This window comes from Oryctolagus cuniculus, chromosome 8 (assembly GCF_964237555.1).
Source record: "Oryctolagus cuniculus chromosome 8, mOryCun1.1, whole genome shotgun sequence".
Lineage (NCBI taxonomy): Eukaryota > Metazoa > Chordata > Mammalia > Lagomorpha > Leporidae > Oryctolagus > Oryctolagus cuniculus.
The window spans coordinates 84907465-84932210 of record NC_091439.1 but is presented as its reverse complement, the minus strand read 5'-3'; the positions used below and the strand labels follow the sequence as shown (position 1 = coordinate 84932210).

The window sequence follows — 24746 nt, the reverse complement described above, 5'->3', positions numbered from 1 at the left end:
ATGAAGACATTTTCATTTACCCTATAGAGATTTGTGGGGGGTCAGCGCTGTGGCGTAGCGGGTAAAGCCGCCGCCTGCAGTGCCCACATCCCATATAGGCATCAGTTAGAGTCCCAGCTGCTCCACTTCCAATCCAGATGTCTGCTATGGCCTAGGGAAGCAGTAGAAGATGGCCCAAGTCCTTGGGCCCTTGCACCCGTATAGGAGACCTGGGGGAAGCTCCTGGCTCCTGGTTTCGGTTTGGCCCAGCTCCAGCTGTTGCAGCCAACTGGGGAGTGAACCAGTGGATGGAAGACCTCTCTCTCTGCCTCTCTTTCTCTTTCTGTAACTCTGACTTTCAAATAAATAAATAAATCTTAAAAAAAAAAAAGAAATTTGTGGGATAACACCTATAGATGATTGTTTTTCCTAGGTTTTGAATTCTAAAGACTTTAGTTTTGTATTTTTCTAGTTGAAAATAAAATCATAGATACAATGATTAAGCACTAGAATCCCCATTAAAAAAGAAGAAACAGTGTATGCATGCTGCTTACAAGTTGAGTTATTAAGACTGAAGGCCTTGATAGGACTTGAATGTAATTGGAGCAATCCCATACAAGACTAAATGAAGGGATTACTCTGTTGCTATGTAGAATTGATGGAGAAACCCAAAGGGAGAGGCTATAAAATGACTAAACTATATAAATGCTTGAGCCCAAATAAGATTTTGGTGTTTTCTTTTTTATTTTGTTTTTGTTGAAATGTGCTTGTTTTTTTTTTTAAAGAGCCTCTTGAAGAGCATAAAACATATGCATATGAGACACATTAAGAGTTTGAGTGACTTGCCCAAGAATGTACAGAAAACCTAAAGGAACCTACACTTATAGGCAGTTTAACCTCAACAAAGTTCTCTAAAATTGGAAAACTCCACGTTTCACAAAAATCTCAAAGTGGATGTTTATCTGCCCTTGGACAGAAATGAAATATATTGAATTAGATTTCCATGGAAAGGGGGCTTTAAGTGACATGAAAATTCTATGTAAATGTGTATAATTTTAGTTCAGCATTTGTCCATAAGAACATTGAAGAGTACAGAAGTTTAAGTACTTGCCAAGAATAAACATCAACTATTCAAGCTTGTGTTTTTAACTGTTTGCAATGTAAACCAGGAACCAGGAACTCCATCATCTCCCATGAGGGTGGTAGGCACCTAAGCACTTAGGTGATCTTCCATTGCCTTCCCAAGCACATTAGCAGGAAGCTATTAATTAATTAATTTTTTACTTCTCAGCTTTAAATTCAGACAATAAGTCCTATTAACTTTTTAAAAAAGATTTATTTTATTAATTTGAAAGACAGAGCTACAGAGAGAGGCAGAGACAGAGAGAGAAGTCTTCTATCTGCTGGTTCATTCCCTAGATGGCCACAAAGGCCAGAGCTGAGCTGATCTGAAGCCAGGAGTTTCCTCTGGGTCTCCCACGTGGGTGCAGGGGCCCAAGGACTTGGGCCAACTTCTGCTGCTTTCCCAGGCCATAGCAGAGAGTTGGATCAGAAGAGGAGCAGCCGGGACTAGAACCAGTGCCCACATGGGATGCTGGTGCTTCAGGCAGAGGTTTAACCCACTGCGCCACAGTGCTGGCCCCCCTATTAAGGTTTGTACCTGAAAAGTGACAGTTTGTTTCCTGCTTCTACAGCTCAAAAGGTCATGGAATCCTTGCTTAGATTCCCTGAGGTTGGGTAAAGGCTTAGAGGGCAAGGTGAATTTGGGGCTTTACTCTCTGGGTTCCTGCTTTCACTTGTCTTTGGACTCTAAGTATAACTCGTTTTCTTGCCAGAGCATCAATGTACTTTAAAGGTTGAGTTTTATTTGTTTTCAGTAGTCGAATAATATCTGCTGGAACAGAATAAGGCTGAGGCTGATATATCATTTGTTGGGGGGAAAGGAAGAAGAGTTTTTCTTTTTCTGTTGGAGTTCCATGTTGAAAGGAGGGTGCTTATTTTAGACCCTCCCCCTCTCCCTCTCCCCCCCCTCCCTTTCTCACTCTCCTTCTGCCCCCCCCCCCAACTCCTGCAGAATGGTTTGCCTTATACCAGGAACAACATTTATAGTTAAAAGTTGAAGGGACCCAGATTAAGTCTCTGTGACAGAAAATAGAAAGTAATTCAGATGTCAAAAGTATGTTAATGTTTAGAAGTGCTGGTACCTGAACCTGGGTTTGAATATCAGTTTTCCCCTTTGCTTGCTGCAAGACCTTGAGCAAAGTACTCAACATCTTTGCTCCTTAGTTGTCTTATATAGAAAATTATGTAAAAAAAAAAAAAGAAAAAAGAAAAAAAGAAACAGGCCAGAAAAAGGAATGGAGGAGCTCAGAGTTTACCCTGCCACCTTAAGAGCTAGCACTTGATAAAGCCCAGCACTCACAGTACTTCCAGGCCAGTACTCACTGATTGAGCTTCTAGACTTGACCAGCAAGGCAGAAACCCTTGCTCTAAAGAATGAAACTCATTGTGGCCTGTGTCACTGCTGGTCTTGGGTGGGCCTGGCATAGACGCCTGAGGTTTCATGGGACCTCCGTGAGATTCAGTTGTGCCCAGCCTGGAACCAGTCTTGATGCCAGGGACCTGCCTTTATTTTTTTCTTACAATATTGGGCAGACAGCAAGGGGTCTGGGGGTTGGGTCTTATTATTCAGTCTTGGGCTAGTAAAGCCCAACACTAGGCAAATGTGAACAGTTTGCACCACTAGGTAAATGCTTGGAAATAGTCCTTGGACTTGCCCGATATCAGGTGAAGTCCTGCGTCCTGGTAAGGCAGGCTTATTTTGGCATGTGATGACTAGTCTCTTACAAGCCCAGTGTGTACTCCAAAGATTCCACAGGGCATGGTGACCGTGAGCCCTACATGTGATGCACCCAGTGCCTGCTGGCTTCATCATCCTTCCTACAATCTTGAGCAGACAGCAAAGAATCTCAGGACTGTTTTGGAACTCAGAGACAGGTTGGTGAAACCTAGCATTGAGCAGATTCCAAGGGCCCCAGTCCCCATCCCAGTACCTGCAGACAGAGCCTCTGGGCATGCTTCAGTGTTAGGCACAAGTTCATGGTCACAGTTGAGTAGTCTCCTGTCGCAGTCAGCATAACAAGCGGCTGCTGATATCAGGGAGTGAGCCCACCTCAGCAGCATACAAGCTGTATCCCCGTGGTCTCTGGCCACTATCACCAGGCAGCACTGGTCTTGATGATCTGTGGGCTGTGCTTGAGATTCAACATTGTGGCATTGGTGGACACAAGAAAAGGAATCTGAGCCTACCACAGGCCAGGAAGAAGCTTGTAGGGACAGACTGCCCCGTTTTTGGGTATTTTGTACTGAATAACACATCAATTGCATATTTTGGAAAAAATTGGATTAAAGGAGTAATTCAAGATTGAATCAGAAAAAAACCCAAATTAATAGTGGAACTGTTGCAAACCTTCACTTAAGGTGCTATGTAGGAATTGGCATTGTGGTGCAGTGGGTTAACCCACCAGCTGCTATGACAGCATCCAATACGGGTGCCAGTTCATGTCCTGGCTGCTCCACTTCTAGTCTGGCTCCCTACCAATGTGCCTGGGAAAGCAATGAAAAATGGTCCAAGTGTTTGGGGCACTGCCACTTATGTGAGAGACAGAGAAAAAGGCATTGAAATCTCTAAATGCTTGGACAAAGATTTAAAAATAGACAACTGTACTCACCTATGTATTGCATTGCTCTTTATTTTTGCCAAGAAATGGAAAATACTTAGGTGTTCATCCATTGATAAAGAAAATGTGGTCATATACACAATGGACTATTACTTGGGTATTAAAAAAGGATTAGATCTTGTGGTTTTCAACAATATAGGTAGCACTGGAGGTCATTGTGTTGAGTGAAATAATACAACCACATGAAGACAAGTCTCATGTGATCTCACATGTGGGGCTTAAGAAATAGGTGATCTCAGAAGTTAAACATGTAATGGTTACCAGAGGCTAGATAGGAAAGACAGGGTATGGAAAGGTTGATGAACAGGTACTAGATTACAGCTAGATAGGATTAAGAATTTCTGGGGTTTTATAGCACAGTAGTATGACTATAGATTGTTAAAGTGCTGTATATTTCTCTGTTCTATAAGACAGGATTTGGGATGTTTTCATTATAAATGCTTGAAGAGATAAACATTTTCTGATTGGATATTACATAATATATGCATGCAATAAAATATCACGTTACCCCATAAACATGCACAATTTAAATAATAATTTTTAAAATTAAAAATATCTGAAAAAATAATAACACAAATAATATAATTGAAGTAAAAAAATATATTTCAGAGGTTGGTGCTGTGGCACAGAGGGTTAAAGCCCCGGCCTGCAGCTCTAGCATTCCACATGGGTACCAGTTTGAGTCTCAGCTGCTCCACTTCCCATCCAGCTCTCTGCTGTGGCCTGGGAAAGCAGTAGAAGATGACCCAAGTCCTTGGGCCCCTGCACTGGCATGGGAGACCTGGAGGAAGCTCCTGGCTCCTGGCTGCAGATCAGCTTACCTATGGACATTGTAGTCATCTGGGGAGAGAACCAGCGGATGGAAGACCTCTCTCTCTCGCTCTCCCTCTTTCTCTCTCTCTCTCCCTCTCTCTTCCTCCCTCTCTGTTTCTCACTCTCTCTGTAACTCTGCCTTTAAAATAAATAAAATAAATATTAAATATATTTATATAAATTATATATATAAATCTTATATGTATTTATATGGATATTTCAAACACTTAAATCAACATCTGCCCTCAATAAGAACTTTATAGGGTCATTTATTGATATTGTTAAACAGAATTACTGTGAACACGCCTTATGTGCATGCTCAGTTAAATTTTACAAGTTTCTTCATCTGACAAAAGACAATAATAGTATCTACCTGATGGCACCATGGTGAGGATGAAACTTAAAGCACTTGGAATAGGACCTGACATATGTAACACTATAGTAGCTTGCATTATGATATACAACTTACTAAAATGACTTTTTATTCATTTTACTTCTCTTTTCTCATCTGTGCTGCCAGTCTGTAATCTTCATTCGTGACAAAAATTCTCGTGGGCAAGAGATATCTGGATATATAGACTATGCCCACAGACTGAAGATTGAGGATTTTGAAGTCTACTTTAATGGGAAAAAAAGACTTCTTCCAAGGTCCACAGATCTGAGGTAAGTTTTACTCAATTCTCACACACTTAGATGCAGGGGAAAGGATTTTTATTTTAGGTTCCACATTATTCCTAAAATGCTAAGCATATATAATTAGAAATATGATAAGACTGGTAATGAATGAAAATCAATATATTATAAGATGCAAAATGAGCATGGATATGTGTTTTCCTTTAACAGAGAAAGAGAACTATTCAGACACTATGACTCAATTCTCAGCAACATTCCTTTGAAATGTTAAATGGAGCTCGTAAAGCTCTCATATCGTGGGGTATCTGCCTAGATGCCTCAAGAGCAGTCGGTCTAACACTTTATTCTTTCATGTGTCTTTGGCCACCAGTCACAGAGCAGTCTTCTGATCAGTTCACCCTCAATTTACCCTCATCATGATCCTCTTTTGGGTTTGCTTCACACCCCTCACTCCTTTCACTAAAGGAGAGCCCTACCCTCTCCTTTAGAACCTTAGTCCCATCAGTCACCTCTGATCTATTCTACATTCCCAAGCTGTTCACATATTGATCCCTCTACCCTTCTCTGGATAACACTCAACCTCAAACTTTGTATTCCCCCATCACCATAAAACTCAAAAGTATGAGCACCTTTCTGATTTAACTCTTCTCTGCTGAGTTCAAACCATTCTCTCATACTTGAAACAATATTCTCCTCCTTTGAGACTACCTCTACCTATCCCTACTGCTATTATCTAAAGATTTTCCAATCCATCACCACATAAGTGGATTTACCATTTTCCTATCCAAACTGGAATCATAGTATATCATTTAATTTTTCTCTTGTAATAATCCTCACTGCCATGTCTTTCTGCCCATTGTTTGTATATATTCAGCCAATACCCAAAATTATATTGATCCAGACAATTTCTTTACCCTCCCTGTAGCAGAATCTCTGAGTCTTCTGAAAAGTATTTCAGGAAACTTCACAAAGGCACAAGTGGCTGCTACTGATAGTTTATGGCCTCTGCACCCATCTGGATCCTTTGCGACACCTAAATTTATGCTCTAAATTCATTTTTAATCCCTAAACCCTACTATTGCTTCTGTATCCCCTTTCTTGGTAAAGGGCCCCATTCATGAAACTGAAGGCAACATCTAGATATTATCCCAAATTTCATCTTCTTCATCAATGCTGTGGTAACTAACAACTTACTTAAAATATTATCTTATAATACCTTAATAGTCTTGTTTACATTAAAGCTAATACAACATACCAATTTTACTTGTAAACATTTCAGTATGGATCTTAATCTGATAACATTATAAAAAGGAAACCTTATCATACCTAACAAAATAATACTTTAATGTCTTCTTTCCCTAATTAACCCTATTTCTTAATTATCTCTACTTTTTGTAGTTGATTTGACCTATCAAAATGTAAATAACATTCTGAATTATTTATCTTTCAAATATTGGGAAAAATAATTATACATATTTATAGGGTAGAATGTGACATTTCAATACATATGTACAATTACCCAATCAAGGTAATTTATATTTTTCTCTCTTAGTCATAATTATTTAATGATTGTATCCTTAAAGCTCCATTCTTGTATCTGTTCAGAAAATATATAATAGTTTATTATGAACATCAGTTACCCACTGTGCTATGTTAACACTAGCAACTTATTCCTTCTATCTAACTCTGACATGGTAAAAGTTATCCAACATTGTTCTATCTCCCCTACCATTCCTTGCTTCTAGTAATTGTTATTCTATAATCACACTGAGGTTTTTTTTTTTTGTTTTTTTTGTTTTTTTTACTTTTACATATAAGGGAGAACATGGGGTATTTATAGTTCTGTCTGTGGTTTATCTCACATAATATAATGACCTCCAGTTCCATCCATTCTGTCACAAATGACAGCATTTACTTTTGTTTTTATAGATGAGCAATATTCCATTGTGTGTGGGTACTGTATTTTTTTTTATCTATCAATGTTGATAAACCTTTAGGTTGATTTCATATCTTGGCTATTATGAATAATACTGCAATGAACATGGTGATGGAGGTATCTCTGGGATATAATTATTTTAGTTCTTTTGGATACATACCCCTTAAGGCTATATGGAAGCTCAATTTCTACTTTTCTTTTTTTTTTTAATTTGAAAGGAAGAGTTTCAGAAAGAGAGGGAGAGACAGAAAGAGAAAGAGAAGTCTTCCATCTGCTGTTTCATTCCCCAAATGGCCGTAATTGCCAGGGCTGGGCCAACCAAAGTCAGGAGCCAGGAGTTTCTTTTGGGTTTTCCACATGGGTGCAGGGGCCCACGCATTTCGGCCATCCTCCTCTGCTTTACCAGGCACATTAACAGGGAGCTGGATCTGGAAGTAGAGCAGGCAGGACTTGAACTGACACCTGTATGGGATACTCACAGGTAGAGGCTTAACCTGCCATGTCACAATGCAAGCCCCAATTTCTTTTTTTATTTTTCTTTATTTTTTTAAACTTTTATTTAATGAATATAAATTTCCAAAGCACAGCTTATGGATTACAATGGCTTCCCCCCCATAACGTCCCTCCCACCCGCAACCCTCCCCTTTCCCACTCCCTCTCCCCTTCCATTCACATGAGGATTTATTTTCGATTCTCTTTATATACAGAAGATCAGTTTAGCAGACATTAAGTAAAGATTTCAACAGTTTGCTCCCACACAGAAACATAAAGTGAAAAATACTGTTTGAGTACTAGTTATAGCATTAAATCTCAAGGTACAGCACATTAAGGACAGAGATCCTACATGAGGAGTAAGTGCACAGTGACTCCTGTTGTTGACTTAACAAATTGACACTCTTGTTTATGGCATCAGTAATCACCCTAGGCTCTTGTCATGAGCTGCCAAGGCTATGGAAGCCTCCTGAGTTCACCGACTCTGATTATATTTAGACAAGGCCATGGTCAAACCACCAATTTCTACTTTTTAAGAAACATTCATATTGTTCTGCATAGTAGATGAATTAATTTACATACCCACCAACAGTTCTCTGCACCCTTGCCAGCATTTGTGAGTTTTGGCATTTTTATAGTGGCTGTTTTAACATGATTGAGGTGATGATTTCTCATTGCAGTTTTGACTTAAATTTCCCTGATGGCTAGTGAACTGAACTTTGTTTTCATATGCTCCCTGGACATTTCTATTCTTTTGAGAAATGTCTGTTAAGATCCTTTGCTCATCTCTTAATTGGTTTGGTTATTTTTTGTTGTTGAGCTTTCTGAGTCCCTTATATATTCTGGATATTAATCATTTGTTGGAAAAGTAACTTGCAAATATTTTCTCTCATTCTGTCAATTGTCTCTTCATCCTTTTAATTGGTTATTTAATATGCAAAGTTTTTAGTTTCATGTAATCTCTTTATTTGGTTTTGCTTTTGCTAGCTGTGCTTATGAAGTCTTATCAAAAAACTTGTTGCCTACACCAATATTTTAAGTGTTTTACCTGTAATATCTTCTAGCAATTTCGTATTTTAGGACTTACACTTAAGTCTTTGATTCATCTTGATTTTAATTTTGTATTGGGTAGGAGGTACAGCTCTCATTTCATCTTTCTACATAGGCACATTCAGTTTTGCCAATACCATTTATTAAACATACCATCTTTCTCCAATGTACATCTTGATACCTTTGTAAAAATTTAATTTGCTGTATTAATGTGGATTAATATGCTGTATTAATGTGGGTTCTCTCTTCTATTCCATTGATATATGTGTTGAGTTTTATGCCAATTACACCATGTTTTAATTATTATAGCTTTGTAATATGCCACTAGATATTACTATTCTTCTAGCTTTATTATTTATTTCTTTCAGTATCACTTTGACTATTCTGGGTCTTTTGTGTTTTATGATGTTTTTTCCTATTTCTATAAAAAATAAAATCCTGGTGTTTTTATTAAAATTAAATTGCGGCTGGCGCCGCGGCTCACTAGACTAATCCTCCACCTAGCGGCGCCGGCACACTGGGTTCTAGTCCCGGTCGGGGCGCCGGGTTCTTTCCCGGTTGCCCCTCTTCCAGGCCAGCTCTCTGCTGTGGCCAGGGAGTGCAGTGGAGGATGGCCCAAGTGCTTGGGCCCTGCACCCCATGGGAGACCAGGAGAAGCACCTGGCTCCTGCCATCGGATCAGCGCGGTGCGCAGGCCGCAGTGCACCAGCCTCGGCGGCCATTGGAGGGTAAACCAACAGCAAAAGGAAGACGTTCCTCTCTGCCTCTCTCTCTCTCACTGTCCACTCTGCCTGTCAAAAAAAAAAAAAAAAAAAAAGAAATTAAATTTGCATGATTAAAAGAGTGATGCAGTCACTTGCCCTCCTTTTACTTTGTGAGGCTCCCCTCCTTCTTTTTACCTTCTGTGCTGTTGATTTCTTGGCAGAACAACGTCATTTGTCCTCAGATTTATTTTGTTCTGAATATGACTGATCACTCAAATGCTACCCTCTGCTTTTTCCCTCTGTTTCCTGCAAACTGGCTTGCTACATGCAATTTCATATCTTTCTAAGAACTTTCAATATGTGATACTGTGTAGTTGTTACTGCCGCAATTTTAGACCTTCTTAGTTTGATGAGTGGCTTCAAATGGTATCAATCTAATTACTCTATTAAAATTTTCTCCAGCAAATTTTACCTATTGGATTTAGCATCCATTAATGAAACCTACCTACATATTTTTACTAAGGGTTTCATAATTGTGGTTTTCTAAATGTATCATTCAACCTTTATTTTCTTAGCTTTAAGTCTCACAAAGAGAGTAACATTCCTTCATCACTTTCAAAGTTATCCTGAAATGTAACTTATGTAGAAAATCTAAATAAACATTGGATATCTTTAGTTTATGAGGAAAAATGCAAAACCAGAGTACAGAACAGTAAACAGATAATGCCAAATTGTTTTTCAAAATAGTTGTAGCAGTTTTTACCCATAAGTAGTACTGTGTAAGTGATCTGTTTAACTCTCACTCTCACTAATACATGCTATTAACAATTTTTCCCACTGTGGTAAGTTATAAATAATCTCTCATTGTGGTTTTAATTTTAATTCCCTTGATTACTATCAACCTGGACACCTTTTAATTGTTCCAGTTTCCATCTGTGAAGTACCCATTAAAACTTTCTCCCATTTTCTCAATTGAGGTATTCTTCTTTTGCTCACATATTGTAAGAACTGTTTTTATTTATTTTGTATATAGATTAGTCCTTTGCCATACACACACACACACACACACACACACATTTAAGAATATAAAATACGGTCTTTCAGTTTGTAATTCTTTTTTAATTTCCTTTATGTTAACTTTAATGGTCAGAAATCAGAAGTTTGATACATAGAAGTATTTTAGTATTTTCCTCTGCAGATTGTACCTTTTGTGTTTTGTTTAATACATACCTACCTTTCTAGAGGTCACAAAGATGCTGTCTTATAGGGTGTTGTAGCTTTGCTTTTTATTTTATATATTTGACCAACCAGAATTAATATGGTATATGATGCTTAAGCAGTATTTCCTAGAGGAATAAAAAAATCTCCTTTATATATATATATAATTTTAGGCTCAGTTCAAGTCAGAACTAAAGCAAAGATTTTAAAATTCAAAAATTCTTAAGGTCCCTTTGTACTTATTACTTTAGACATTCTATTTTATTCTGTGTACAGAGAGAGATTTTTGTGATTAGAATCTTTTCTTACATTTTTTATGGTGGAAAATATATTTTTCAAAAGATAATTGTGGGCCGGTGCCACGGCTCACTAGGCTAATCCTCCACCTTGCGGTGCCGGCACACTGGGTTCTAGTCCCCGTTGGGGCGCCGGATTCTGTCCCGGTTGCCCCTCTTCCAGGCCAGCTCTCTGCTGTGGCCAGGGAGTGCAGTGGAGGATGGCCCAGGTGCTTGGGCCCTGCACCCCATGGGAGACCAGGAGAAGCACCTGGCTCCTGCCTTCGGATCAGCGCGGTGCGCCGGCTGCAGTGGGCTGGCCGCGGCGGCCATTGGAGGGTGAACCAACGGCAAAGGAAGACCTTTCTCTCTGTCTCTCTCTCTCACTGTCCACTCTGCCTGTCAAAAAAAAAAAAACCATTTAAAAAAAAAGATAATTGCAACTATTACGAAATTCACCAGTAGAAAAGGCCCTGAGAACTTGATAATTTTGTCAGTTCAAATTACCTCTTGAGCATGTCTTTAAGATTCAATACCTTCTTTTCAGCATGTGAATAATTTGTAAGCAGATAGAATGCTGTGGTTCACCAAGTTCCTTCACATGTCCCTAGGACAACTTCATTCTATGGCTACAATAAGCATTATTCTTACCATCCCAGAGAGGAGAAAATAAAGAATAAACTTTTTGCCAAAGTGCACAGTGAGGCAGTGATTAGTGAGAACATATTTTCAAATTCTCAGGCCTTCCAGATCACTGCTCACCCTCAGATCGCTACTCTTGCTTCAAAAGCTGTTTGTAGAACAAGGATAGTTGTGCACATAGCTGCTTAAATTTCCAGATTTATGTGTTGAACAAAGACTCAAGATCTGACCGTAGGGCTCTATCTGTCCCTCACATGGAATGATCAGGAGGAAATGAAAATTTTCTCCTTATGTTTCTCTCTGGAGAGTGCATGAAATATTCATATCCTGGACCAGAGAGTGCCCTTAAAGCTTTGAGAGGTATTATTGTAAAATTTCCCTTGCAGTCCCATTGTCTCTTTTATTAAAATATTTAATGTTCCAAATCCCTGAAGTTAGAATTATAAGCACTTATCCTGTGCTTAAGTGCATTCTTATGAAAGCATTCCGGTAACATATTGGCAGATTCTCAAGTTCAAAAAAGAAAAAGAGGAATAAATGACCACAGTGCTTCTACGAATACTACATAGAATGTTGCTTATTTTAAAAGTTATTAATATTGTTCCACATTCAAATATGGTGCTTAATCATTAGCTTATCAGTTTATACTTCTCAATACAGAGTTGTTGAATTTCAAATATGGGGAAATCTTTTGAATAAAAAAAGATACTCACCAAAGAAGACTTGTCCCAACCACCTAAAGTGTGGTCCAGGAGCCAGTATCGTTGGCTTCAGCTGGGAGCCTATAAGAAGCATAGTATCACCTGCTCTATCTGACCACTGAATCTGTGTTAACATTTTAACATGATCCTCAAAACTTCCATAGGCATATGTGTCTTAGTCTGTTTGTGCTGATGTAATAAAATACCACAGACCAGGTAATTTATAACAATAGAAGTGGATTTCCCATTGTTCTGGAGAAGCCCAAGATCAAGATGCTAGCAGGTGCTTTCTAGTGAGGGCTGCTCTCTGTCCAAGATGATGCCTGGGACTGCATCCTCCAGAGGGCAGGAATGCAGTAGTCTCATGTCAGAAAGGGATGGAGAGGCAGAAAAGGGCTGAAGAGAGTTCTCAGCAGCTTTTTCCTAAGACAATGTTCCATTCATGAGGGTGGTGCCACCATGTCAGAATCACGTCCAAAGAGGCTCCACCTCTTAATGTCACCCAAATAGTAATTAAGTTTAAACATGAATTTTGGCGGAGACATATTCAAACCATAGTGATGACATATCATTTTCTAGACCTGTATTCTTAATTAGAGTAGCTTCTACCCACATAAGGGTACTGAGCACCTGAAATATGGCTAACTCCAAATCAAGATGTGCTATAAGTATAAAACATGCACCTGACTTTGAAGACTTATAAAATTGTTAAATATCTTATTAATAAATTCACATTGTACATTAAAATGATAACATGCTGCATGCATTGAGTTAAATAACTTTTATTATTAAAATTACTTTCACTTTTTATGTATGCAAGAAAATTCAAAGTTAAATATATGGCTCAATTTTTGGCTCATATTACATGCAACAGCACTATCCAGGTCTACCTGTCCCAACATAGAAGCTTTTGTCCTATCCCAATCTGGGGCCTGTCGCTCCCCGTCTTCGTGGGGGAACGACACAGGACCCTGCGCTGTTCTTTCTGTCTGCTCGGCCCTCCCCGGGTTTGCTGCTGGCTCTTCCCGGGTTGGCCACCATCCCTTCCACCTCCGTGGAAGGGCAGTTCCCCCTGGCCGCATTCCCCACTTCCGCAGGGGAGCGGCACACCGCCGGCCGGCTCTTCTCGGGGGCTGCACAGGTGTTCCTTCAGCTAGATGTTCCCCATAGATGTTCCTGGTGCATGCCGTCTCTCTCCTCCTTTATAGTCCTCCTCCGCCAATCCTAACTCGGCTGCCCACACGCCGAGTACGCTGCTCTCCTCCAATCAGGAGCAAGTCCTACAGTTTATTAGTTGAACTGGAGGCAGCTGTGCAGAAGCTGTTTACTTCTCTCCCAGCGCCATATTGTGGGAGAGCAGATGCATAGAATAAGTCTTAATTCCAGTAACAGTCTAGTCCGGTTTGCTCCCCACAGATCCCCCTTTCTTTTTATTTTTGGCGTTGATACGCGCCTGTCTTCGGTGTCCCGCGGCACACACTCTGCTCTACTTGCTAGAGTTGCCACAGGCTCTTACAAGTCCTATCAGGCAAACCGAATCCGGGTCCTCTCTTCGCCATGTTGTGAGGAGGTTTTTAGGCGCTGATGCGTGCCTGTGTTCGGTGCCCTGCAGCGCATGCTCTGCTCTGCTAGAACTGCCTGCAGGTGCTTACAAAACCTATCAGGCAAACCGAATCCAAGCCTTCTCATTGCCGTATTGTGGGGGAGACTTATTAGTGTTGGTTTGTGCCTATCTTCGGTGACCTGCAGCTCATGCTTTGGTCGAGCTGCTTGCTGGCGCTTACCGCCTTAAATCAGGCAGACCGACTCCAAGCTTTCTCATTGTTGTATTGTGGGGAAGCCTTACTGATGTTAATTCGTGCCTGTCTTCGGTGACCTGCGGCGCATAAGCTGCTAGCCGCCGCAGGTGCTCATCGTGCTCATCGCCTCACTTAATCAGGCAGACCGAATCCAAGCTCTCACATTGCAGTGTTGTAGGGAGGCCTTTCTATTTCTCTATTTCTCTATCTCCGGGCATTCCTATTTCTCCCATTTTACTTCTATCTTCCAGCATTCCTATTTCTTTCACTTTGCTTCTAAACTTCTATTTCTCTTATCCCTGCAGCTTCCCGGCGCCTCGCCCTGCCGGCAGGCTCCGCCCCGAGGCTATTTCTCCGCGGCTTTCCAGCTGAGCCACTTCAGCCCGCGCCTCTTTCATCTGCGCAGCTTCCCGGCTTTGCGCGGCTTGGCTTCGCGCGCTCCGCGGTCTCCACGCCCTTCGCGTCTGCACCACGGCCTCGCGCCAGCCCCGTTCCCTATCTATTCACGCCCCGTGCTCTCTCTGCACGCGGCGGCCTCCGCGAGTAACACAGCGTAGCTTACGTGTCCGCCACTAGCATTCAATCTAAGTTCCCCGGGCTAGCCTGGCGAATTCAACCCAGCATACGTCTCCGCCCCACGGTTTGGCTTCCCGTCCTTTGCTCCCCGGGCTAATCAGACGGATCCCAACCAGGCTCACGTTTCAGCTTCTGGTTTCAACTTTTCGCCCCCTATTCCCGGGCTAACTTGAGAATCCCAAAGTGGCTTTCGTGTCCGCCTTGGCCTGCCCCCCGCGGCTTCAATTTCCCTAACATTTTTCTCTACCCGGTATGTTTCCCCAAGCTTTCCTCCAACGATATTCCTCCCTCATTTCTCCTGGCCTCTCCCCACAGTCCGCGTCCGAGTCTGTTTGTTCTAGCTTTCACTTTCGCTTTCGCCCTTAGAGATTTCTCCCAGCTTCCCCCTGTAGTCCGTATCTGAATCTATGCCTAGGCTTTCAATAGCTTCTTCCGGCACCCTTTTCGTCCGGCTTTTCCCTAGGCTGTTTGCTAGTCTCTCTCTCCGGTATTTTCCCAGTTCTTCCCGTTTCTTCCCTCTTAAGTTTGCTATCCGACCTAGGTTTCCTAATCCGAGTCATTTCTTCCCTCCTAAGTTTCCTATCCGTCCTAGGTTTCCTATCCGAGTCACGGCACCATTATGTCGCTCCCCCTCTTCGTGGAGGAACGACACTAAGCCCTGCCTAGGCTTCATATCCGAGTCACGGCACCATTATGTCGCTCCCCGTCTTCGTGGGGGAACGACACAGGACCCTGCGCTGTTCTTTCTGTCTGCTCGGCCCTCCCCGGGTTTGCTGCTGGCTCTTCCCGGGTTGGCCACCATCCCTTCCACCTCCGTGGAAGGGCAGTTCCCCCTGGCCGCATTCCCCACTTCCGCAGGGGAGCGGCACACCGCCGGCCGGCTCTTCTCGGGGGCTGCACAGGTGTTCCTTCAGCTAGATGTTCCCCATAGATGTTCCTGGTGCATGCCGTCTCTCTCCTCCTTTATAGTCCTCCTCCGCCAATCCTAACTCGGCTGCCCACACGCCGAGTACGCTGCTCTCCTCCAATCAGGAGCAAGTCCTACAGTTTATTAGTTGAACTGGAGGCAGCTGTGCGGAAGCTGTTTACTTCTCTCCCAGCGCCATATTGTGGGAGAGCAGATGCATAGAATAAGTCTTAATTCCAGTAACAGTCTAGTCCGGTTTGCTCCCCACAGGGGCCTGCACTATTAATTTAGTAATTGCGTCAATGTTTTAGAAGCAGTGAATTTTATATTAAATATCTTTCATTTGCAGATCCTTTTTAAGTTTATAAGGTCTGCACACATGGCATTTATGTTCCTTCATCTCAAGCATAATCTAGAACTAAATTACAACTACTCCTGAGGTGGGGTATATTTTTACCAGATTAACAGCAACTTGCCTGCTCACATATGTTGTCATATGTACCGTCACCCCTGTGTGGTACCTGGAAGATTCTTCTGGGCATTTCAGCTTGTGACTCCAGGTTTAAATTACTGTCCTAGATTCTGTAAGTCATATTTGCCATTAACCAAGTCAGGTACTGCTTTTCTTAACCTGTAGAGGTGAGTTTACTTTCAGACCTTGGTCTCAGGTTGTCTAACACCCAACCAAAGTCTGAGATGATTATAATGAAGATAAAATTAAAATTAACTGAGCACTTACTGTGCAAAAGGCACTGTGATAACCACTTTGCATACATCAGTTCACTTACTCTTCGCAACAATCTTACGGCTTAAAGTTCATTTTCGTATTTTAACACCCAAGAACTGGCATTGTAGAGGTGTTAATTGGCTTAACAAAATTATACACAACAACATATAGATATTCACCTGGAAATCCAGGACCAAATAAAAATCAAATGCCATGGCTATTTTTATAATCAGCCCATTATTCCATTTAGGGCTTGGTCATGGAGAGACATCATCTTCCCCTTTGGTCTCATATCCAGGTTCCAGTCTTTGTCAGGCCTTGCCTTTCTTCTGCAGATGTGTGCTTCCCTTGGCAAGACCTAATTTGGGATTGTTTTTCAGAACTTTCAGCAATCCTGCTGTCCACAGTTAAGACTGGGGAATTTTGCCCATCCTGTACCCACCCTTGCCACTTCCTCCTTTGACTGAGCTTGGCAGAAAACAACCCTTTGTACTTAACCAGGCTTTCATTTTCAGGCGCTGTGAGTAAGAATTACAGTGCCCCACAACTTAGTGTGGAAGATCTCTGAACACAACTACAAGTGACCTGTAATTGTGGCTTCAGCCTAAAAGTCTTTGGGGAAAAATTGGCCCTGACTTGTTGAACCTCAGTTATATCTCAGGATACTTTTAGAATCTATTCATATCCTCAGAACTGTGGTTCACATTATTTTTGTAATATCTACTTGGAATTCTTTTGCAGATGAATTAAATTTTCCAATAATTAACTCATTTTAGCTTTCCTTTGTCCCATGCTAAACATGAGTATTATCTCTTGCAAAAAACTCAAGGATGAAGAAGTTCCGACAGCTTTATACAGACAGAGCTCCTCCTGCCTGTCTATGGCACCCTTACACTAGGACCAGCAGTTCTACCATTCCTTACTGAAATATTTGTATCATCTAGTGGCAGAGTTTCATTCAGGCTCTGTTTGTCTTATTGTTTTAGTTGGCTTTTTTCAAACCAGAATCCCAGAGCACTCATCTGGCAGTCACTTTAATTGTCTAAAATGTACTTTCTTGAAGATTATGTCTCAGGGTAAACCTTAAGTGAATAATTAGAGATCTGACACAACCTCGAGTTTATTGACAACACCAACTGTGGTTATGATAGGATTATTCCTTACACAGATTTTTTTACAACTTTTTAAACTTCGGTAAAATATAAACAATAAAAATTTACCATTTTAATCACATTTAAATGTTCATTCAGTGGTATTAAGCATATCCCAATTTTGTGCAAATTTTCTGATTTTTTATTGTAATTTTTTTTTAATTTTGGAAGGTTCAAAGGACAAAACAATAAGGATCATTATACACAACATAGACTAAACAATTGCTAACATTTTCTCTGATTTGTTTCAACTCTACTATTTGGGGTGTGGTGTATATGGATGAGTGTGTCTGTGTGTGAACCATTTGAAATTAGCTTACAAATTCCACCGCTTCATAGTTTATCATGCATTTTTTTTTAGGATAAGAACATTCTCCTTTATATAACCTCACCACTATCCTTATAAGAAAATTATAATTATTTCTTACTATCATCAAATATTCAGCTCATATTAAGATCTCCTTAATTGTTTGCCATATGTGTTTTATGAACCATCACCAAATCAGTTTATAAAAATAGCTTCACTTATGTCTCCTGTCTTTCACTTTAAATCTGCCCTCTCTCCACACTTCCCAGATTTTTTTTTCTTGTGCATGACATTGACTCTTTAACAAGATGAAGCCAGTTGCCTTTTCTTTTCTTTTTCTTTTTCTTTCTTTCTTTTTTTTTTAAGATTCATGTATTTATTTGAAAGTCAGAATTACACACAGAGAGAAGGACAGGCAGAGAGAGAGAGAGAGAGAGAGAGAGGTCTTCCATCCGCTGGTTCACTTCCCAGTTGGTCGCAGCGACCAGAACTGCACCAATCTGTAGCCAGGAGCCAGGAGCTTCTTCCGGGTCTCCCAAGTGGGTGCAGGGACCCAAGCACTTGGGCCATCCTCCACTGCCCTCTTGGGTCACAGCAGAGAGCAGGACTGGAAGAGGGGCAGCCAGGACTCAAACCATTGCTCATATGAGATGCCAGCACTGCAGGTGGCAGCTTCACCCACTATACCACAGAGTTGGCCCCCAGTTGCCTTTTCAACTGCCCATATTATAGACTTTTCTGAGTGTTTCCTTGTGGTATCATTTTACTTATTTCTCTTATCTTTGTGTTTTCTTTAAATTCAAAAATAATTATAAAGGCTTGTTTGTATTCAGTGCAAAAAAATTTTTAGATAAGACTTCTCCATTGATAAGCAACAAAATACTACATATTATCAGGAAGTACCTAATGTCAAGTTATTGTATTATTAAGGATACTCAGTTTGATCCTTTATTTAATGGAGAAAATGCTAGATATATTTTGCATTTTGGGGGGCAACATATTTATGTTACCTAAACTTTTATGAACATTTAGGTATTTATATAAACTTATTCATTTTTCTATTCTTTAAGATCTATATTTAAAAAGAAAACAAGTTTGGTTTGGTTTTTGGCATAGCACTTGAGATGCTGATTAGGACACATATCTCATACAGAAGTAACTGGGTTCAATACCCAGCTTCAGCTCCTGACTCCAGCTCCCTGCTAATGAAGACCCTAAGAATTGTAATTGCTCAAATAAGTGAGTTCCCACCACCCACATGGAAGACATGGGTTAAATTCCTAACAGAAGATTTCAGCCCCAGCCAAATCCCAGCCATTACAGGCATTTGGGAAGTGAACTAGTAGGTGAGCACTAATGCTTTTTCTCACTGTCTCTCGCTCTTGCTCTCTCTACTACTCAAATAAATACATATATTAATAAATTTAAGAAAGCATATTAGTAACAATTTAACTTTGCTGTCCAGAGTTGGTTTAATTTCATTTTCTGATTTAGAAGAAAGGATGCTATTTGCTATAACACAATTTAAATAGAGTTAAAATTAAAAAATACAACTAGTGGAGATTATAGGTAATGTCTAGTATATAAATAAAAAATGCATCCAAATTGCATTTGTTAATGTTTGGAACCCAGAATCATTTTTCTGGCAATACTGTCTTAAAGAGATAGTTTCACAAGTCATCCCACAAGCTTTTAAACCAATTACTCCCATGAAAATAATAGTTTGTTATTTGTAGCTGGCAGAAACTTGAAGATCTCAAATAAATGTCTCTACCTTCCTACAACTTCTCTGACTGTCTGTTAGGTGATAATCTCATTTGGATCAATAAAAGTTATAAAGATGAACCATAATCATAATTCTTCAAATACATGTCTGTGGCCACTACAGAATCAAACAGTAAGGTAGATGAGGCTTAAGTGAGCATATATTTTGCTCTCTTGGCCAGTGGGAAATACCAGTTTCTATTCTTAAAATACCTATAAGTCAAGTTACTCCATGGAAATTTTGTTCCAAAGTCCAATATTCATAATTGGGAGAGCATAGAAATCTAGTGATAATTGGAAAACTAGAGATAGAGTACAAAACCAGCCAGTGAGAAGATTAATTGGCTTAAGAACAAAGGGATAGATAAAACAGAAGTGAGGCTAGATCTATATCCCTATCCTTAGCTCAGGCCATTTTGACTTCCCAGCTTTCTATATATTTATCTGTTTGTACATCTTACCCAAGTCACTTTATTTTGCTTTACTTCATTTTATTCTTTTAAAAATACAGGCTAAGTCAAGGTGACAAGCAAATCTGTAGTTCATTCTTGTAATTAACAGCTCAATATCTATGACTTCTTCCCTTTACTAAGCTGAGATAATATGTAAAGAAAGTAAACAAATTACATGGATTTGGTCTTATAATACGGCCTACACGGAAATTCTGGAATTGAACTTAACAGAGGGATTTCTGATCTTTCCCAACCCTAACTTCTGTTTTCCCCAGGAAACATACTCTCCATGTTAGAAAAATCATCTTTTTTTAAAAAACTTTTATTTAGTAAATATAAATTTCCAAAGAACAGTTTATGGATTACAATGGCTGTCACCCCCCTGCCATAACTTCCCTCCCACTCGCACCCCTCGAATCTCCTGCTCTCTCTCTCATTCCAATCACATCAAGATTCATTTTCGATTCTCTTTATATACAGAAGATCGATTTAGTATATATTAAGTAAAGATTTCATCAGTTTGCACCCACACAGAACATAAAGTGTAAAATACTGTTTGAGTACTAGTTATAGCATTAAATCACATTGGACAACACATTAAGGACAGAGATCCCACATGAGGAGTAAGTACACAGTGACTCCTGTTGTTGACTTAACAAATTGACACTCTTGTTTATGGCATCAATAATCACCCTAGGCTCTTGTCATGAGTTGCCAAGGCTATGGAAGCCTTTTGAGTTCACTGACTTCGATCTTATTCAGACAAGGTCATAGTCAAACTGGAAGTTCTCTCCTCCCTTCAGAGAAAGGTTCCTCCTTCTTTGATTCTTTGATGGCCCCGTTCTTTCTATTGGGATCTCACTCGCAGAGATCTTTCATTTAGTTTTTTTTTTTTTTTTTTTTTTTTTTTTTTTTTTTTTTTTTTTTTTTGCCAGAGTGTCTTGGCTTTCCATGACTAAAATACTCTCATGGGCTCTTCAGCCAGATCCGAATGCCTTAAGGGCTGAATCTGCCATTCTATGAGTCTGCTGTGTATCCCACTTCCCATGTTGGATCGTTCTCTCCTTTTTTTATTCTATCAGCTAGTATTTGCAGACACTAGTCTTGTTTGTGTGATCCCTTTGACTCTTAGACCTATCAGTGTGATCAATTGTGAACTGAAATTGATCCCTTTGCCTAGTGAGATGGCATTGGTACATGCAACCTTGATGGGATTGTATTGGAATCCCCTGGCACATTTTTAATTTCCCAAAGGAAATTAAATTGGCAAACAAAAAAGCTGTCTGCACATTAATGTTTATTGCAGCTCAATTCACAATAGCTAAGACCTAGAATCAACCCAAATGCCCATCAACAGTAGACTGGATAAAGAAATTATGGCACATGTACTCTATAGAATACTATACAGCAGTCAAAAACAATGAAATCCAGTCATTTGCAACAAAATGGAGGAATCTGGAAAACATCATGCTGAGTGAATTAAGCCAGTCCCAAAGGGACAAATATCATATGTTCTCCCTGATCGGTGACAACTAACCAAGCACCAAAAAGGAAACCTGTTGAAGTGAAATGGACACTATGCGAAACAGTGACTTGATCAGCCCTTGCCCTGACTGTTGATGTACAATTTAATACTTTATCCCTTTTAGTATTTGTTGTTGTTGTTGTTCTAGTTAATACTATTGGTTGAACTCTGCAATTAATACACAATTATTCTTAGGTGTTGAAATTTAACTGAAAGGTGATCCCTGTTAAATGTAAGAGTGGGAATAAGAGAAGGAGGAGATGTACAATTTGAGACATGTTCAATCGGACTTGCCCCAAATGGTGGAGTTAGAAAAATCATCTTTAATGTCAGAAGTCAAGACCAGCATTTGGTCCACATTGAAGTATATTTAAACACCCAAACATAAGCATTTTTTTAAGATTCAAGATGAGTAAAATAATATGAATAAATAATTTTTGTCAGCTTTTCCTAAGTTGGTTTACATGTGTATTCACCCATCTATGTGCTCGATTCTTTAGGAAGAACAACTACTCACATTTCCCAGATTCATCATGCCCTCTGTATTGGTCATCTTTTCATGACTATCACAAAAATATCTGAGGTAATTTACGTTATAGAGGATGCAAGTTTATTTTTATCACTTTTTTAAAAGATCTATTTATTTATTTGAAAGGCAGAGTTATAGAGAGGCAGAGGCAGAGAGAAAGAAAGAGGTCTTCCATCCACTGGTTCAATCCCCACAATTGGCCACAATGGCTGGAGCTGTGCTGATCCCAAGGCAGGAGCCAGGAGTTTCTTCCAGGCCTCCCACATGGGTGCAGGGGCCCAAGGACTTGGGCCATCTTCCACTTTTTTTCCCAGGCCATAGCAGAGAACTGGATTGGATGGAGCAGCCGGGACTTGAATCAGCAACCATGTGGGATGCTGGCACTACAGGCAGCAGCTTCACCCACTATGCTATGGTGCCAACCCCTGATCATGGTTTTTAGCAGGCTTATGGCTCAAGATCAGGCAGGTCTCACTGGTTCAGCCTCTGGTAATGGTTTTCTGCTAGCAGTGAACTGAGGTGGCACAGAACATAAAATGTAGAAAGGCAGGGTCTGTTTTTGTCTAAAAGTCACCAGGATTTAATCACAGCTCTACCCAGTGTCCCAGTCCAATCCAATCCACCATAGCAAGGTTTAATTTCGACCTCTTTAATCTAAAGCTTTGAGAATTAAATGTATTTGAGAATCAAATCACATCCAAACCCTGGCACTCTCATGGTCCTCTGCCAGAAGTCCCTCTACTAAACTTCTCCATCCAGTGAACCCAAACTTGAAGAGAAAATTCAAGTGTGACTTCCTTTATCAAAATTCTTCAATTTCTTGAACCAAATTTACTAATGCAATTCCATGTAATTTTGCCCACGCCTCTCTCTTTACATCACTTATAACACTTATAAATACTTAACATGTTTTATTGTGGGCTCTTCAAATATAGATGAAAGTATGATGTTGGAAGATTGTCAAAGGGGGGCAACTATTTGTACTTTTTATGTTCTTGGGGCTATAACTTGCAAAGAAAGTTTAGTAAGGATACATTCAATTGATAATTATTGAATACCTTCAATGTGCCAAGTTCTATGCACTGAGGATACAATAGTTATCAAAGTAAAAGAAGCAGCAGGCACCACGGCTCACTAGGCTAATCCTCCGCCTGCAGCGCCAGCACCCAGGGTTCTAGTCCCAGTTGGGGCGCTGGATTCTGTCCTGGTTGCTCCTCTTCCAGTCCAGCTCTCTGCTGTGGCCCAGGAAGGCAGTGGAGGATGGCCCAAGTGCTTGGGCCCTGTACCCGCTTGGGAGACCAGGAGGAAGCACCTGGCTCCTAGCTTTGGATCAGCGCAGTGCTCCAGCCTTAGTTGCCAATTTGGGGGGTGAATCAACAGAAGGAAGACCTTTTTCTCTGTCTCTCTCTCTCTCTCACTTTCTAACTCTGCCTGTCAAAAAAAAAAAAAAAGAAAGAAAAGAAAAAAAACATAGTAAAAGAAGCATCTTCTCATGAAGTTTATATTCAAGTAATGTGAGACAAAATAAGTAATAAGAATATATCTCTATATCTGTATGTGTTAATTAACGTGTGCATACACATTCACATATATATGCTTGTGTATACACACACAACTCAGCATATATGTGTGTGTGTGTGTGTGTGTGTTTAAAATGCCATAAGAAGTAAATCCTGTGGAGAAAAATAAACCAAGGAAGGGAATAAGCAATTGCTTGCTATTTTAGGTAGGATAACCATGATAGAACTCATCACACTGATAAACTGGCATTTGCACAGAGACCCGAGAGATGTGATCCATGAAGAGACCAGGCAGAAGGGGGTTTTGTAGGCTAATGTGAGCCAATCTGTGTGAGGAACAGTAGGGAAGCAAAGGTGGCTGCTGTATGGTAGCCTAGGAACACATGCTAAGCAGTTAGGTCAAGGCATAACCGTGGCAGATCGTGTAGTACCTTAAAGATTTTTGGAAGGAGTTCTTTATTAAAAATAAAATGGTGTCAATTTGTAAAGTCAACAAATAAAATGGTCAAAAATAAAATGGTGTCAATTTGTAAAGTCAACAACAGGAGTCACTGTGCACTTACTCCTCATGTAGGATCTCTGTCCTTCATGTGCTGTACATTGAGATTTAATGCTATAACGAGTACTCAAACAGTATATTTCACTTTGTGTTTCTATGGGGGTGCAAACTGTTGAAATCTTTACTTAATGCATACTAAACTGATCTTCTGTAAAAAAAAAAAAAAATTATCAATTCCCAACTTGACTCTCACTGGGATTAAACATGACAATAGGTCTGATCTGATTTCATCATCATTTAAAAAATCATCTATTATTTTTCACTTTATGTTTCTGTGTGGGAGCAAACTGTTGAAATCTTTACTTAATGTATGCTAAACTGATCTTCTGTATATAAAGAGAATCGAAAATAAATCCTCATGTGAATGGAAGGGGAGAGGGAGTGGGAAAGGGGAGGGTTGCGGGTGGGAGGGACGTTATGGGGGGGAAGCCATTGTAATCCATAAGCTGTGCTTTGGAAATTTATATTCATTAAATAAAAGTTAAAAAAATAAAATAAAATGGGAAGCCACTGGAGAGGTTTTTAGCAGAGAAGCAATATGGTGTCAGTTGACTTTTGACACAATGCTACAGAACTGACGGAAGACTATGGAGAGTGTTTCCATGGATATAGGAGATTCCTGAAGTATCAGCCTTCACACTAACTGCCAATTAATTCCAAGCACTAGATTTTCTATAATGGAGATCTTGATCTGTAATTCTCAAATTTAAGCATGCATCAGAATACCCTGGAGGACCTTTGAAGGCC

At 40.1% G+C, this 24746-nt stretch overlaps 1 protein-coding gene across 3 annotated transcripts in view; it reads left to right on the top strand.

Annotated features, from left to right (window-relative positions):
* The window catches only part of CFAP299 (cilia and flagella associated protein 299), a 730672-nt gene that overhangs the window by 619451 nt on the left and 86475 nt on the right, over window positions 1–24746 (top strand). For all 3 annotated transcript variants that reach the window (XM_002717091.5, XM_070047979.1, XM_070047978.1), the window contains one exon: window positions 5053–5195. In XM_002717091.5, coding sequence (XP_002717137.2) covers window positions 5053–5195 — 143 coding nt within the window. The remainder of the gene's footprint in view (window positions 1–5052; window positions 5196–24746) is intronic.